At 47.9% G+C, this 17,399-nt stretch overlaps 2 protein-coding genes across 6 annotated transcripts in view; one reads left to right on the top strand and one right to left on the bottom strand.

Moving 5' to 3' along the window:
• Window positions 1–5,572, top strand: part of PLEKHB1 (pleckstrin homology domain containing B1) — a 38,788-nt gene extending 33,216 nt beyond the window's left edge. For 2 of the 4 annotated variants that reach the window (XM_058185408.1, XM_058185407.1), the window contains exons 6-7: window positions 1,937–2,039; window positions 4,564–5,572. In XM_058185408.1, coding sequence (XP_058041391.1) covers window positions 1,937–2,039; window positions 4,564–4,700 — 240 coding nt within the window. In that variant the 3' untranslated portion in view covers window positions 4,701–5,572. Of the gene's footprint in view, window positions 1–1,936; window positions 2,040–4,135; window positions 4,293–4,563 lie in introns of those variants that run through there. The other 2 variants (XM_058185409.1, XM_058185410.1) reach the window with 2 other exon arrangements.
• Window positions 5,573–14,290: 8,718 nt separating this feature from the next.
• RAB6A (RAB6A, member RAS oncogene family) overlaps window positions 14,291–17,399 on the bottom strand; it is a 61,332-nt gene continuing 58,223 nt past the window's right edge. For both annotated transcript variants that reach the window (XM_058185405.1, XM_058185403.1), the window contains exon 8: window positions 14,291–15,214. In XM_058185405.1, coding sequence (XP_058041388.1) covers window positions 15,150–15,214 — 65 coding nt within the window. In that variant the 3' untranslated portion in view covers window positions 14,291–15,149. The remainder of the gene's footprint in view (window positions 15,215–17,399) is intronic.

The raw sequence follows: 17,399 nt of genomic DNA, 5'->3' as shown, positions 1-17,399 counted from the left end.
TCAGGGAAATCCGAATCAGGCTTGCCTCTGCAGCTCTGCCCAAAGTCCTAGCAAAGTCCTCAGGGCAGGCAGGAGACCAGAAAGTGACTTCAGCAAGATAAGTTCGACTTTGCCTGACTCAGAGACTGCCAGAAAGCAGATCCTTTATATAGGCCATGGGGTGTGGCTCCATGACTCAGCACTCATTAAGGCCTGCCCCTCCCTTCCTTCTGTTGCCTCCGCCTATCCAGTCTTCTGATGCGAGGGTCACTCCAATCAGCAGCTGTTGGAAATAAACTTTCCTCAGGCTCACATGCTGTGGAGGAGGGGGAGGGGTCTAGCTGCTCCGTTTGCCTGGGCATGGAGCCAGGGCTGGGACCGGGGGGTGCTCCCTCCTCCTCAGCCTGTCTGGGCATGGAGCCAGGACTGGGGCCGGGAGGCATACATTCCTCCATGTTCGGGAGCAGATAAGCAGACCCCGGCTGCGGTGAGAGCGGACAAGACACAACAGAGGTAAACAGAGAGCAAACCCAACGGATGAGGTTACCTAGATGCGCCATGAAAGGTCTGCAAGGAAACAGCCAAGTTCAGAGACCACCGAGGACCCCCCCAGTCCTCCTCTTCATAAACACAACTCCCTTCTAGCCCTGATGATGTAACCTAGTCAGGTCTGCAAGAAAACCACCGTTCAGGGAACACCAAATACCCCCCCCCCCAGTTCTCCTCGTCCTCCCTGCAAACCCACTCCCTTCCAGCACTGATGATGTAACTTAGTCAGATAATGAAATGTCAAGAAAACAACCAAGGACCCCACAGTTGTCTTCTTTTTCTTCCTCCTCTTCCTCCTCCTCCTCCTCCTGATTTTGAGGGACAAGACGGAAGAGCTGCAACCAAGCCATGGTCAGAGAAGAGAAATCTGATTCCAGGACAGGAATAGAATAGAATAGAAAATAGAACAGAACAGAACAGAACAGAATAGAATAGAAAAGAAAATAGAATAGAATAGAATAGAACAGAATAGAAAATAGAATAGAATAGAATAGAATAGAATAGAATAGAATAGAATAGAAAAGAAAAGAAAATAGAACAGAACAGAATAGAATAGAAAAGAAAATAGAATAGAATAGAATAGAGAATGAATAGAATAGAATAGAAAAGTATAGAAAATAGAATAGAATAGAATAGAATAGAGAATAGAATAGAATAGAAAAGAGAATAGAATAGAATAGAATAGAAAAGGAAAGGAAATAGGATAGGATAGGATAGAATAGAATAGAATAGAATAGAATAGAATAGAATAGAATAGAATAGAATAGAATAGAATAGAATAGAAAATAGAATAGAAAAGAAAAGAAAAGAGAATAGAATAGAATAGAAAAGAGAATAGAATAGAATAGAAAAGAAAATAGAATAGAATAGAATAGAAAAGAAAATAGAATAGAATAGAATAGAATAGAATAGAATAGAATAGAATAGAAAAGAAAATAGGATAGGATAGGATAGGATAGGATAGGATAGAATAGAAAATAGCATAGCATAGCATAGCATAGCATTTTTTATTGGCCAAGTGTGATTGGACACACAAGGAATCTGTCTTGGCGCATATTAAATTATATGAAATATAATTTAAGACAGCATCCCAAGCTTAATTATGAAGAGAAAGAAAGGGAAGCGCGACGCGCATTCAAACTTTCCCATTTCTATTCCCGTAACCTTAGTCGCGTTAGCTGCTGTGTCTTTAGTTTGCAAAGTTTGGTTTCCCTTGGAGATACCCGAGAGGCGCCTCTCAGGGATGGCGTAGGGAGGGAAACAAACCTGCCGTGTGGGAGGAAGAGGGTTGGACTTGATGACCTTGAAGGTTCCTCCCCATTCTGTCATTCTGTGCCTGCAGCCGAAGGGGACCCAAGCTGCTTTGGGATCTCAGGCGCTGATGCTGGGCTGCCTTTCTGTCTTCCAGGTTCACCTCTATGACCCTTATGACGACTATTACCAGACGGTACCTATGGACTCGCACCAGGCAATGTATGTCAGTTCGGATTACCACGGCAACCCCTATGTCGGTAGGTCTGGCAGCTCCTCTCCCCAGTTAATGCTTAAAAGAAGGGATCCTAATTACAGGCTGTCCTCAACCTACGGCCACAATTGAGCCAAACGTTTCCGTTGTTAGGCGAGACAGGCGCTAAAGCGAGTTTTGCCCTATCTTTGTTCTGTCCCCCTCGCCTCAGTCCGAGCGATGGCTTAATTAGCCGGCACTATCGGCTCTGGCAGCAAACTAGCGAGCATCTGCCAAGTGTCTCTGTTATCTCCCTTGATGCCGATGAGTCAACAAACAGTACTTCAGCTCTAGTCAAGCAGTTGATTTGCCTGCTACGAAGAGGCATAGCAGCCCTTGCTGCTTTTATATCCTGTGGGGTGTGGCTCCATGACTCAGCACTTCCTAGGCCTGCCCCACCCCTGCTTCTGGTGTTCCCGCCTCTCCTGCCTACAAAACCTAGGGTCCAGCCAGGCCTGATTGCCATCAGCTGGGTATGGAGGCGTGGCCTGGGGGGGGAAAGAGTCAGGGGACGGAGGCCTCGTTATCTCCTCCACCTGGCCTGCCTCTGGCTCCTGGAGCTGAGCCAGGGAAGCCGGTGCTCCTGAGGTAAGTCCTGATGGCCCTTCCCCCTCACTTTCCAAGTCACTTTCTGGTAGGGGGCCTGGCTCGGGGGGGGGGCGCAGACACAACACTTTTACCACCCTTCTTGCTACAGTTGCTAAGTGAATCACTCCAGCACCAGAATTCCTGCTTTCCAACCTGGTGCCTTTAGCAGCCTTCACTGGCCTGCAGGCCTTCCCAACATAGCCGTTTAATAGAATTCCAATAGAGTTGGAAGCAGGGGTGTAATGCTCCCGGTTCGGACCGGATCACCCGATCCGGTAGCGATGGCGGCGGGTGGTTCGGAGAACCGGTAGCAAAAATCCCTGGCCCCCCTCCATGCCCAGCTGAGCCGTGTGATCATCAGAGGCTTTTTTTTTTTAACTTTTAAAAGCATTTTTTCTTCAGCTGAAAAAATGCTTTTAAAAGTAAAAAAAAAAAAGTTGGCCACACCCACCCAGTCACATTACTCCCCACACCAAGCCACGCCCACAGAACCGGTAGTAACAAATTTTACATTTCACCACTGGTTGGAAGGGACTTTGGAGGTCTTCTAGTCCAACCCCCTGCTCCGATACCATTTCAGAGGGTAGGGTCAGGGAAACTGTTTTGCCCAGCTGCCTGGACCAACAGGAGCCCTGAATTGTTCCCTTGTTCAGCTGATGCACTGATAGCTTGTATTAAATTCCAATTTCTCCAAAATCCGCCATTCCTTTGGGCTTCTAGGCATCTTGAGGGCTGAAGGGACATCTGGTGGCCAAATTGGGTATTGCCACAGATGCAACAAAAGATTTTTAAAAAAAAAAAACTTATTACAGGTAGTCCTCGATTTACAAGTTTGTTTAGCGACCGTTCAGAGTTACAACAGCACTGAAAAAAAACAGACATAACTTTTTTTTGCACTTGCAGCATCCCCATGGGGGCGATGATGACCCAACATGGATCACCTGATCATACTTGGCAATTGGCTCATGTTCATGACGGTTGCAGTGTGATCCCTTTTATGACCTTCTGACAGGGAAAGTGAAAAGGGAAGTCAGGTTCACTTAACAACCTGACGGTCGTTAAGGGTCCTTGAGTGGCTCAGACAGTCTGTTATTAACAGCAGCTGCTTGCAATTACTGCAGGTTTCTAGTCCCACCAGGCCCAAGGTTGACTCAGCCTTCCATCCTTTATAAGGGAGGTAAAATGAGGACCCAGATTGTTGGGGGCAATAAGTTGACTTTGTATATAATATACAAATGGATGAAGACTATTGCTTAACACTTTGTAAGCCGCCCTGAGTCTTTGGAGAAGGATGGGATATAAATGCAAAAACAAAACAAAAAACCGTGTGACTAACTTAACTACTGCAGTGATTCACTTAACAACTGTGGCAAGAAAGGTTGCAAAACGAGGCAAAACCAGTGGTGGGATTCAGCCAGTTTGCACCTATCCGGGAGAACCGGTTGCTAACTTTCTAAGCAGTTCGGAGAACCGGTTGTTGGAAGAAATCTTATTTTGTTTTTCCCCACTTTACAGGGCTAATCCTGTACGGAAGGCAGGAAGGCAACATTCTGGTGGTATTTCTAGCCTCATCTTTATTGCCCCGCTTACAGAAACTGCCTCTCTGGTTAACCCTTGTTACATTGTAACAGCTAAGGCGAAGCGCCCATCGATGTGAGTGACATTGAGTTGGCCACGCCCACACGGTCACATGACCACCGAGCCACGCCTACTCAGCTGGTCATTAGGGCAGAGAACCGGTTGTTAAATTATTTGAATCCCACCACTGGGCAAAACTCAAACAACTGTCTCGCTTACCGACGTACATGTCCGGCTCAATTATAGCCGTAAGTCGAGGACTACCTGTACAATTTTGGAACATTCATGTATTTCAAGTTAAAACCTCTCCTGGTACGGTTGGGCTCTGCCCCTGACGGTGTTTCTCCTTCCTTTCTCCCTCGCAGCTCCCGGGATGACCCACGTCATCATCCGCGAAGACCCCTATCGCGTTTCTGGAGATCAGATGGCCCTGGGCCTGCTTGCTGGAGCCGCCACGGGAGCCGCTCTGGGCTCGTTCATGTGGATGCCTTGTTGGTTCTGATGCTCTGATGCTTTTTGATAGACCGGCCAGCCCAGCCTGGCTGACTCTCCCCCCCACCCACTTTTCCTGGCAAGACCCCCCCTCCCCCCTATTTCGAAAGCGAAGAGGGAAAACCAAAGAGGACGGGATCACTTGGCACATAAATTCCCGGGGATTTTGTAAGATCCTTGGGAAGGTTTTAAAGCACCTGCTGTGTGAACAGTAACCGTGGCCGATAGTTCCCATGCTGCACTGCTAGGCCCTCCCTGGGTCATTTAGGCTCCCTGGGGCAGATCTAGGGCAGACCAAGAGAACGCTGCCCCTGCCCCAAATCTATAGGTTGCATTTCCATGGGGAATTTAGAGGGTTATGTAAGGAGTTGCCAGCAGTTTGGAAATCCATTTAATCTGGCCCGAAGCTTTCATGAAATCTCCTTCTGCAATTTACACACAAGCTATGTTCCCGTAACATCCTTGGCGAAGGTAGAATCGCAGTTAGCCCCCCCCCTTTTTTTTTTTTTGCAGTTCAGGGCCAAGTCCTGCTGATGGGTTTTTCCGTAACCAGGCTCAACGCGTTGTGTGAACGAAGGCGACTCCCCCCCCATTTTTTTTGATTTCTGGCTTAATTTATTTGCAACGGTGCCTTGCGCATCCTCGAGGCGGGCCGTTCTTGGCAGTCCCCCTGCCTGGATCATGTGGCTTGGCTGGTTCTTCTCCAGGGATGCCCCCCCACACACACACTTCCACCTGGGTACGGTCAGAAAAGTTAAGATGGCGCCACAACGATGCAATAGAAGCTGTTTTTTGCGCGCTGCATGTTGCAAAAATCCAGATTCGATCGCATCCAGGGAACTGTCAGATAAAAGACCACATAACCCTCAGCTGCATAACGGGTGGGATAAGAGGCTCAGAAGAGACCCTCCCTAGGCTATAAAGGGGATGGAGGGAGAATTGTACTTTCAGAATACTAAAAGAGTTGGAAGGGACCTTGGAGGTCTTCTAGTCCACATCTGGGTTTCAACCACCAACAAGCCAGCTTCATTTTGGCCTGGTACGTAACAGTAGAGAAAGGGACCACAATGATCTGTGCGAAAGACTTTGGGAGACCAGGTAAAGAGATGCTGCCAAGGGAACTGTCAGATAAAAGACCGCATAACCCTCAGCTGCATAACGGGTGCGATAAGAGGCTCAGAAGAGCCTCTTTTTTTTAACCATATCACGTGGGTACAATTCCTTTGCCCGATCTTGTTAGCCACTTTCCGATCTCCACCACCTCTTTATGGTGGAAGATCTTAAAAAGTTTTATGTTAAGAGTTGCTACATCCTGCCTGGACTCCAATTCAGCTAAGCCCATTCAGCTTGTCCATTTGGACGACCGTTTGTCTGAAACGGCATACGGTTTCCTGTTTGAGCAGGGGGTTGGACTAGAAGACCTCCAAGGTCCCTTCCAATTCTTTTAGTATTCTGAAAGTACAATTCTCCCTCCATCCCCTTTACAGCCTAGGGAGGGTCTCTTCTGAGCCTCTCGTCCCACCCGTTATGCAGCTGAGGGTTATGCGGTCTTTTATCCGACAGTTCCCTTGGCAGCATCTCTTTACCTGGTCTCCCAAAGTCTTTCGCACAGATCATTGCAGTCCCTTTCTCTACTGTTACGTACCAGGCCAAAATGAAGCTGGCTTGTTGGTGGTTGAAACCCAGATGTGGTTGTTGTGTCTCGTCCGCTTTCACCGCAGCCGGGGCCTTCTTATCTGCTTCCGAACGCTGAGGAATGTCCTAGTATGCCTCCCGGCCCCAGCCCTGGCTCCATGCCCAGACAGGCTGAGGAGGAAGAAGTACCTCCAGCCCCCAGCTCTGGCTCCATGCCCAGGCAAACGGAGCAGCTAGACCCCTCCCCCTCCTCCACAGCATGTGAGCCTGAGGAAGGTCAGTTACCAACAGCTGCAGACTGGAGTGACCCTCGCATCAGAAGACTGGATAGGCGGAGGCAACAGAAGGAAGGGAGGGGCAGGCCTGGATAAGTACTGAGTCATAGAGCCACACCCCATGGCCTATATAAAGGATCTGCTTTCTGGCAGTCTCTGAGTCAGGCAAAGTCTAAACATATCTTGCTGAAGTCACTTTCTGGTCTCCTGCCTGCCTTGAGAACTTTGCTAGGACTTTGGCAGAGCTGCAGAGGCACGCCTGATTCGGATTTCCCTGACCCGGCCGTCAGTGGAGGAGTGGGACATGACAGTGGTTTTGTTTGTGTGAACCAGGATGTGACGTTTAGCCATGCGCAGGGTGAGTGGGCATGCGAACAGTGGGAGCGCCAGGTGAAGCATCTCAGCTGCCCTGGGCAAAGGCATCCAGCGAGATTATAGCTGTGTCTTCCTGTCCTTGGTTATCGAGTGCTGGGTTCGAGGTTAAAGAATGAGCTGTGTGAATATGCACTGTAAATATGGGGGTGTTTTTGTAGCCAAGGGTGCCTTGGACCGTTTCCTGTCTGAAAGTTGGGAAGAACTGGGTTCAAGTCCATGGATGTTCACTCAAGTGACTTGGGGCTACTTGTGCTTAGCCTGGCCTACCTCATAGGGGTGTTGTGGGTAAAAATAAAGAGGAAGGAGTTCTGCATGCAGTAGGTTGCTGTGAATTCTGGGAGGAAAAGTCTCGATTGCAATATAACAAACTTAAAGTAGACAACACCATTTTTGCACCTGCTCCAATTTTTCCAGAGTTATTCCCGTGTCTGCCACAAAGATGCCAATGGAGCCCAGTTGCTGGTTAATCTTTGGGAGGCATGTAAATGCCGCCTTTGCACAGACCCATTGTGGGGTTGGCACAGCTAAATGACTGAAACACTGCCAGGTCAGCAAGAGATTTCTGGGCCGAAACCCCCACAGAAATCACAATTGCTTGCAGCAACAACGGCCGTGACTCACCCCAGTAAATACTTGCCAGATCTTTCTTGGTTGCAAGGGTAACCCTTGTTTCCAGATTAACCGATCGGTCTCCTTACGGCAATGACCAATTGGATCTTGCAAAAAATAAAAACAAAAACCAATGTTCAGAGGGAGCATTTCCTGCACATATCCAGGCACATCACGGAATGAGAGTTGCATACGAAATTTAATCATTTTGGATTTAAAGGGAACAGCTTGCCTTTTAAAAGAGAAGCCGCTGGGAAGCGGTGCCCATGGCTCTGGATGGAGGAGGTTGTTTAGCCAGCGGCGGCTCTCCTGAGGGTATCCCATCCCTGCGGCAGGGTCTGCCTCATCTGGTGGGTTGGGGGCTTCCCAAGAAAGCCTCCCTTTAGCCGCAGCGTGAACACACCTCGCTTTGCTTCTCACTGCACGCTACGCAGTTGCCATGTCCCAGTTGTTAGCTTCGGCTTGATTCTTGAACGCTTAAAGCACTAATAATATTAATAATGTATATTTTGGAAGAAAAACTATTTAAGGATTAAAAAAAAAACACCTTGCTCTTCAACACAGTGGCCATTGTCTGTTTTTACGTACCACACTGCAATCTTTTTTTTCTGGGTGTGTGTGTGTGTATGTGTGTTTCCTTCTGGTTCGATCTGGTGCCAGTCAGCTGCCAAACAGTACCTGTCGAATACCCATTTTTTCTCAGAGGGTAAATAAGCGTTGTAATGAGATGGAGGTGCCTCAATTCAAAAGGCTGTTTTAATTTGGCTTTTGCCTCTTCTTCTCCCCCCCCCACTTCTTCAAATGTATTTAAAGTTCATCTACATTTAACTTAATTAGGGGGGGTAGGAAAGCTTACCTGAAAACAATGCACCAGGACTGTCATTTGTGTGTGTTTAGAGTCTCAACCTTGAGGTTTGAAGGCGTGTGGACTTCAACTCCCAGCTTTGCTGGCAGAGGAACTCTGGGAGTTGAAGTCCACAAGTCTTAAAGGGACCAAGGTTGGAGACCCCTGATTTAAGGGAAGGAAAGAATTGTGTTTATTTTCCAATTACTTCCTTCCTGGTAATTTAAGAACAGACTAAATAACAGCATTTGGCCTTTTGATGCTTCCATGAAGCTGTTTCCTTCAGTCAACAGGTCCCGCTGTTTAACCACTGCCGTTTCTCTAGTAATGTAAAAAATAAAAAAAAATTCCAGTCTTGAATCTGTCATTTACAAATCGGTGGATAATGCACGCATGCACATACTCCTCGGACTATTCTCGATCGCAAAAGCCATCGCTATGCAAAACGCGGGGAAGAATCAAGAAAGAGTAAAACAAAGACGGTGCCTTACAAGGAAAAAAAAAAGGAACAAGCTAAATCTAGTTCACGACGGAAGGCGAATATACATGTCCCAGGGTAACGTGGCAGGATCTGATCTGGGTCCGTGTTGTGTCCCGTCCAATCTCACCACAGCCGGGGCCTTCTTATCTGCTTCCGAACACGGAGGAATGTCCTAGTATGCCTCCCGGCCCCAGCCCTGGCTCCATGCCCAGACAGGCTGAAGAGGAGGAAGTATCTCCAGCCCCCAGCTCTGGCTCCAAACGGAGCAACTAGACCCCTCCCCCTCCTCCACAGCATGTGAGCCTGAGGAAGGTCTATTACCAACAGCTGCCGACTGGAGTGACCCTCGCGTCAGACGACTTGATAGGTGGAGGCAACAGAAGGAAGGGAGGGGCAGGCCTGGATAAGTGCTGAGTCATGGAGCCACACCCCATGGCCTATATAAGGGACCTGCTTTCTGGCATTCTCTGAGTCAGGCACAGTCTAAACATATCTTGCTGAAGTCACTTTCTGGTCTCCTGCCTGCCTTGAGAACTTTGCTAGGACTTTGGGCAGAGCTGCAGAGGCACGCCTGATTCGGATTTCCCTGACCCGGTCGTCAGTGGAGGAGTGGGACACGACAGTGGTTTTGTTTGTGTGAACCAGGATGTGACGTTTAGCCATGCGCAGGTTGAGTTGAGTGGGCATGCGAACAGTGGGAGCGCCAGGTGAAGCATCTCAGCTGCCCTGGGCAAAGGCATCCAGCGAGATTATAGCTGTGTCTTCCTGTCCTTGGTTATCGAGTGCTGGGTTCGAGGTTAAAGAATGAGCTGTGTGAATATGCACTGTGAATATGGGGGTGTTTTTGTAGCCAAGGGTGCCTTGGACCGTTTCCTGTCTGAAAGTTGGGAAGAACTGGGTTCAAGTCCATGGATGTTCACTCAAGTGACTTGAGGCTACTTGTGCTTAGCCTGGCCTACCTCATAGGGGTGTTGTGGGTAAAAATAAAGAGGAAGGCGTTTTGCATGCAGTAGGTTGCTGTGAATTCTGGGAGGAAAAGTCTCGATTGCAATCTAACAAACTTAAAGTAGACAACACCATTTTTGCACCTGCTCCAATTTTTCCAGAGTTATTCCCGTGTCTGCCACAAAGATGCCAATGGAGCCCAGTTGCTGGTTAATCTTTGGGAGGCATGTAAATGCCGCCTTTGCACAGACCCATTGTGGGGTTGGCACAGCTAAATGACTGAAACACTGCCAGGTCAGCAAGAGATTTCTGGGCCGAAACCCCCACAGAAATCACAATTGCTTGCAGCAACAACGGCCGTGACTCACCCCAGTAAATACTTGCCAGATCTTTCTTGGTTGCAAGGGTAACCCTTGTTTTCTGATTAACCGATCGGTCTCCTTACGGCAATGACCAATTGGATCTTGCAAAAAACAAAAACCAATGTTCAGAGGGAGCATTTCCTGCACATATCCAGGCACATCGCGGAATGAGAGTTGCATACGAAATTTAATCATTTTGGATTTAAAGGGAACAGCTTGCCTTTTAAAAGAGAAGCCGCTGGGAAGCGGTGCCCATGGCTCTGGATGGAGGAGGTTGTTTAGCCAGCGGCGGCTCTCCTGAGGGTATCCCATCCCTGCGGCAGGGTCTGCCTCATCTGGTGGGTTGGGGGCTTCCCAAGAAAGCCTCCCTTTAGCCGCAGCGCGAACACACCTCGCTTTGCTTCTCACTGCACGCTACGCAGTTGCCATGTCCCAGTTGTTAGCTTCGGCTTGATTCTTGAACGCTTAAAGCACTAATAATATTAATAATGTATATTTTGGAAGAAAAACTATTTAAGGATTAAAAAAAAAACACCTTGCTCTTCAACACAGTGGCCATTGTCTGTTTTTACGTACCACACTGCAATCTTTTTTTTCTGGGTGTGTGTGTGTGTGTGTGTGTTTCCTTCTGGTTCGATCTGGTGCCAGTCAGCTGCCAAACAGTACCTGTCGAATACCCATTTTTTCTCAGAGGGTAAATAAGCGTTGTAATGAGATGGAGGTGCCTCAATTCAAAAGGCTGTTTTAATTTGGCTTTTGCCTCTTCTTCTCCCCCCCCACCACTTCTTCAAATGTATTTAAAGCTCATCTGCTTTTAATTTAATTAGGGGGGTAGGAAAGCTTACCTGAAAACAATGCACCAGGACTGTCATTTGTGTGTGTTTAAGGCAGGGGTCTCCAACCTTGGTCCCTTTAAGACTTGTGGACTTCAACTCCCAGCTTTGCTGACTGAGGAACTCTGGGAGTTGAAGTCCACAAGTCTTAAAGGGACCAAGGTTGGAGACCCCTGATTTAAGGGAAGGAAAGAATTGTGTTTATTTTCCAATTGCTTCCTTCCCGGTAATTTAAGAACAGACTAAATAACAGCATTTGGCCTTTTGATGCTTCCATGAAGCTGTTTCCTTCAGTCAACAGGTCCCGCTGTTTAACCACTGCCATTTCTCTAGTAATGTAAAAAATAAAAAAAAATTCCAGTCTTGAATCTGTCATTTACAAATCGGTGGATAATGCACGCATGCACATACTCCTCGGACTATTCTCGATCGCAAAAGCCATCGCTATGCAAAACGCGGGGAAGAATCAAGAAAGAGTAAAACAAAGACGGTGCCTTACAAGGAAAAAAAAAAGGAACAAGCTAAATCTAGTTCACGACGGAAGGCGAATATACATGTCCCAGGGTAACGTGGCAGGATCTGATCTGGGTCCGTGTTGTGTCTCGTCCAATCTCACCACAGCCGGGGCCTTCTTATCTGCTTCCGAACACGGAGGAATGTCCTAGTATGCCTCCCGGCCCCAGCCCTGGCTCCATGCCCAGACAGGCTGAAGAGGAGGAAGTATCTCCAGCCCCCAGCTCTGGCTCCATGCCCAGGCAAACGGAGCAACTAGACCCCTCCCCCTCCTCCACAGCATGCGAGCCTGAGGGAGGTCAATTGCCAACAGCTGCCGACTGGAGTGACCCTCGCGTCAGACGACTTGATAGGTGGAGGCAACAGAAGGAAGGGAGGGGCAGGCCTGGATAAGTGCTGAGTCATGGAGCCACACCCCATGGCCTATATAAAGGACCTGCTTTCTGGCATTCTCTGAGTCAGGCAGTGTCTAAACATATCTTGCTGAAGTCACTTTCTGGTCTCCTGCCTGCTCTGAGGACTTTGCTAGGACTTTGGCAGAGCTGCGGAGGCACGCCTGATTCGGATTTCCCTGACCCGGTCGTCAGCGGAGGAGTGGGACACGACAGTCCGTCACCTGGAACAGAGGTTTTGTCTTCTGAGCTTTCGGACTCAACGCTGGAGACCATCCTCGGGGGGGGGGGGGGGGAGGGCTTCTCTCTAGCAGAGCGAGTGCTTTGGATTGTTCTGTGTGTGGTGTTCATATGGTGTGTAGCTTTTAAGTTGTTGAATGGGACAGGGCGTAAACACTACCGTTTACAGGGGTCCTGTTTCCCAGGCTTCAATCATTTCTCTGGCTGTTTTGTGCCTGCTCGGCCAACAATCTGAATAGCTGCAAATCTACTTCAGTTCACTGTACCTGTTTTTGTGAAGCAGCTTTAGAAGTAGTCCTCCACTCAACCATGATCAGGACTGAAATTTTCATTGTTGTAGTCATAAGCAGAATCAGATCCAATTTTACAATTTTTATGGCAGTTAAGTGAATCACTAGCGGTTAAGCAAATCAATTATGTATGCTGGCTGGGGAATTGTGAGAATTGAAGTCCGCCCATCTTAAAAGTTGGCACGGTTGGGAAACGCTGCCCTACTCGGAGTTGCACGCTTGCTTCCTGTCTAGAGACCAAAGAATTGTTGCAATACTCAGCTCTGGCACGGAGTTCAAAACAAGCCAGAACTACCAAGGCCAGCGATGGGGAACAAAGGAATCAAAAGAAATAGAGGGAGAAAACTTTTTCTCGTAGTGTTTTGATTAGATACTTTATTGGAAGCAAAAAATTCTGTGCATGTTTTAAAAAATCCAACCCGTGTACACATTTAATTGCTCGAAGAACCCAAACCACAGAAAACTCAGTTATTCAAAAGCAGCGAGATGGGATTCTTTTGTTTTAAGTTTCTGCACACGTAGAGTAACAACGATACAAGGAAAGAAAAAAAAAGAAAAGAAAAGAAAGTAGCCGAGTCTCCTTTTGAGTTTCTTTTCAGGATTAAGTTTGCCGTCGGTTGCCATAGTTTAAACATTTATTTCTAGACATGCTACTTTAAAGAAAGAAAAAAAAAAAAGGAAAAAGAAAAATCACCTCTTCAATATTGCATGAAAAGCATTTGTATGTCAATCTGCCCTTTTAACATGAGATTATGCAAAGTTACTGGAAACTCAAGTCAAAGTGATGGATTTGCCATTCCGACTCTACAATGCAAAGGGAGGGGGGGGAGACACTTTGCACTGAGGCCTCTGAGCCAAGCTGGGCTGCCTTTGCAAAAAAACAGCCCTGCGAGAGAAAAAAAAGCTTTTCCCACATCGCCCCCCCCCCGCCCCTCCACAAACTCTCCTGGCAAACAATGTATTTACAATTGTGTTAACTTACGTAGCAACTTCACAATGACTAGTACTATTAAGAGTGCACTTTTGTAGCGTGTGTGTGTGTGTGTGTGTACATGAGACAGAATGCATGTCTGTTTCCGAAATAAATTGCGGAATCTTGCAACATTCCCAAAGCTTTAAATGGATTAACCAATTCAGAGAGACAGAGAGAGAGAAAGAAGAAAGAAAAGAAAAGAAAAGAAAAGAAAAGAAAAGAAAAGAAAAGAAAAGAAAAGAAAAGAAAAGAAAAGAAAAGAAAAGAAAAGAAAAGAAAAGAAAAGAAAAGAAAAGAAAAGAAAAGAAAAGAAAAGAAAAGAAAAGAAAAGAAAAGAAAAGAAAAGAAAAGAAAGAAAGAAAGAAAGAAAGCCTTGAATGCTAGACAAATTTAAAGCAGAGAAAATAAATATTGAAAGGAAATCACCGTTAATGGTAGTTAAGTTAAACATAATACTAAACGGTTACTTAACCGAATTATGTAGTACATACATAAGACTCAAGACCGAAGGTAAAAAAAGAGAAACGATAATAATGCTGAAAGTAAAGGCAACAGTCTGCATAATTGAAAGTTTTGTTTCCATCTTATGCAACCCCCCCCCCCGCCCCAACATATCATCCTTTTAAAAGGGACTTTTATAACTCTCCCTGCCTCCAGCTGAATATTGAGCTGCCCAATGGCTGTCATTTATCCTGGTCCTACTTCCTCACTTTACGGAAAATTTACAAGCCTGGTTGTAGTGTACATGCCTCCATTTTAGAAACGGATTTTTTGCATCCATTGTTTCTCTTAAAACAGGCCAAACCTGTTTTCAAAGCCCCCCCAAGTGCCCGTTCTGAAAACGTGCCCAGAAACGCAAAAACCAGCCAGAGACTGCACTGCGACCCAGTTTAACTGTGGGGCTTCTCAAGAGGTTTTTCTAAGCCCTTCGGTGGGTGCCACACAGGCGATCTGGAACCGTGCACCTTAAGAAGAAGAAAAAAAAAAGCATCTCACCAGCCGATGCTGAAAGACGGTTTGTCTGCGCTATAAAAGTAGCAAACAACACAATTGAAAGCAGGATTTAACAGGCCACCTTTTGAGTTTCGCTTGCTGGACTGAAAAGGCCGCGCAGTCTCTCTTAGGTTTTGCTCTTCTGTCAACGCTCTGTGGCCTGCAACGGCATCTTCCACCCTGTGACACGCGTCCCTTGCGACGGCAAAACCAGGTGCCATCCTCATTGCCCCCCCCCACCTCCCCACTTTCCATCCATTTGACAAGTGCAATGTTTTAATTTTCTTTATAAAAGAAAAGAAAGGGGGGAAAAAAAAGAAAAGGAACAGACCTCAACAAAGCTGTACTCAACTTCCTAGAACTACGGGAACACGGTAGGGGTGGTTTGGGCTCTTGCGACCCTTTTCCTTCTCTATGCAATGAAGACACCGACTTTTGTTTTGTTTTCTTTTTGTGCTTGTGAAGCTAACAGATCATCTTCACGAGACAGGCAGCAGATGAGGATCCGTGCTGGGGTCAAGTGGTGGAGGTGGTATGGGGAAGGAGGAGGCAAGGCAATTGTCACAGGGAGGCTGAAGAGAGGGAAGGAAGGAGCGGGGAAGGAGGGAAGGAAGGGGGGCAGGAGAAGCCAGTGATGGTTTTGAGGAAGGAAGGAAGGAAAACAAAACACAAAAAAAACCAAAAAACCCCAACACACTATTAGCAGGAGCAGCCTCCTTCACTGACTGGCTGCTCTTGAGGCTTTTCAAGTTTGATGTCGATCACTGGGGAAGAGAAGTTAAGGGAAATGGGAACACAAACACAGCCTCTCAGCTCCGGTTTTAGGAATGGCACACAGGAAGGGGAATTTGTAGCGTGTGAGGGTTGAACAGTGGGGAGTGGGGGGGGGATCCTTGTGGATCTCCAGAGCTGGGTTGCTTTCCTTGCAGGCGTTTCATTACCCATCTAGGGAACACCATCAAGGTTGGGAGTGGGGCTTGCAGGGGGAAGGAGGAGGGGGAGGAGGGCTGTGAGGTCCTTGGTTATTTTATTGCAGACATTTCATGACCCAACTAGGGAACCTCATCAGTGCTAGAAAGGAGGGGGCTAGCAAGGAGGAGGAGGAGGACTATGGGGTCCTTGGTGTTTTCTGAGCTGGGTTACTTTCCTGCTGGCCTTTCATTACCTGACAGCAACGCAAGGAAATAAGCAGAGACGAACAGGAAGAGTAACACTAGTAGACCAACTACCAAGCTGTAAAAAAGCAACTCAGGCAATTGCCAGCCTAGTTGAAGAAATCTCCCACCAACACTGACAGGACAAAGCACTGGTATATAAAAAGAGACCAAACCTCATAGCACTGAGGATGTTACCTTGTTGGGTCATGAAATGTCTGCAAGGAAAATCTCCAAGCTCAGAGACAACCACACTGTCGAATAGACCTTAGGGTGAGGCCACAGCTCCGAACACAAGACAGGGCTGCTGGGCGAAAACCCCATTCGCACCCAACGGGGTTGGAGGAAGAGGGAAGAGCGAGCGGCCCCAGCAGAAGGTTCCCACGGGAAAAGGGTCGATACGGCCAGTCTAGTCCCCCTGCCCCTTTGGGGGAAGAGTCCGAGACTAGAGACCCCCTCCTCCTTAGGGTTAGTGGCCCCAAGTGACCCCAGAAATTTCTCTCTGCATTCGCTCTCAGCAGCGTTCCAAGCTTCTGTTGGGAGTGACGAAGGGTCGTTTGAAACGAGATGGGAAGGGAAATAAATGTAATCAATAAAAAATGTGTCCGGCAGAGGCGGCTTGCTTCAGATCCTGTCTGAATATCCCAGATACCCCGTCTATGGAGATCCAGAAGAACACACTGCTCCCCACAGGTAAGCAACCTCCCCACCTTCCACAAGACCCTGAGGACCTGGGCTCAGGGTCCAAATGGGGGCACTTCCACACTGGAGGTGGCTGGCTGCTAGATCGAGGGCAGACTCCCCCCCCCCACCTTGCTCTCCACCTGTCCCATCATTTCGGTCCTTATCTTGATGCATTTATTCTTGCCGTGTGCCTTTGTCACTGTTTATCTTATAGTTCTATCGTTTGACTTCTGTTTACGCATCTTTTCATTCTGATTCCTTCCCATTCCTGGAAGTCGCCCAGAGCAGCCCTGCAGCGAGATAGGCGGCAGATAAAATAAAGGATAAATAAAGCTCAGGGTTGTTTTTTTGTCTGTGTGTACAGAGCAAAGCGGGAAGAATCAGCTTAGCCTATCAGCGGTCAGCGGGGCTCCGTAGAATTAGGGAAAGGTTCTGCTTGTCCTAGGATGGTACTTTCCATCACGTAGAAGTGGACCTCAACGTTTCCCCTGGCGTAGCTTTCCGGATCAAAGCCAACTTGGGATGCGGGCTACAATTTCCAGAGGAAATTTCAAAGGGGCCTGGCCTCACCACCCAAATTCCCACCTTCAGCTGTCCCTTTGGAATAGCTGCCGGAGCAGCCAAAGCATTCTGCATTGTTTTCTTAATCTTCTTTTGTGGCCCTCCAGCAGCTGAATCGGAGGAGGAGGAAGAGGAAGAGGCATGGGAGTCGGGGTCAGCATCAAGGCAGCCTCAAAGCTCCGAGGGGGAAGAGGGAATGGAGCTGGCAGAGAGAGAGACAGAGGCGGAGCCTGGGCTGTCCGTCAGCCCTCAGGTGGAGAGTCAACAGCCCCCCAGGTCTGGAGGTGGCTGATGAGGAAGAGGAGGAACAGTTGGGTCTGGTGCCTGACGCGCGGATGTGCGGAAGGCAGAGGAGAGGAGAGCAGTGGAAATCTATGGGCTGGTCCTTGGGACGGAAGAGCCACTGCTGCTAGCAAAGCCCCACCCTAGCTCTGGGGATACAAGGCAGGGGGCGGAGATAAATAGATGGGACAGACAACTATTCATCTCCCGGACGGACGGACTTGTTAGCCTGCGTTGAGAGAGAAACTTTTTTGACGGGGCTGCTGGC

This window comes from Ahaetulla prasina, chromosome 5, assembly GCF_028640845.1.
Source record: "Ahaetulla prasina isolate Xishuangbanna chromosome 5, ASM2864084v1, whole genome shotgun sequence".
Classification (NCBI taxonomy): domain Eukaryota; kingdom Metazoa; phylum Chordata; class Lepidosauria; order Squamata; family Colubridae; genus Ahaetulla; species Ahaetulla prasina.
This window is presented reverse-complemented; position numbering and strand designations above follow the sequence as displayed.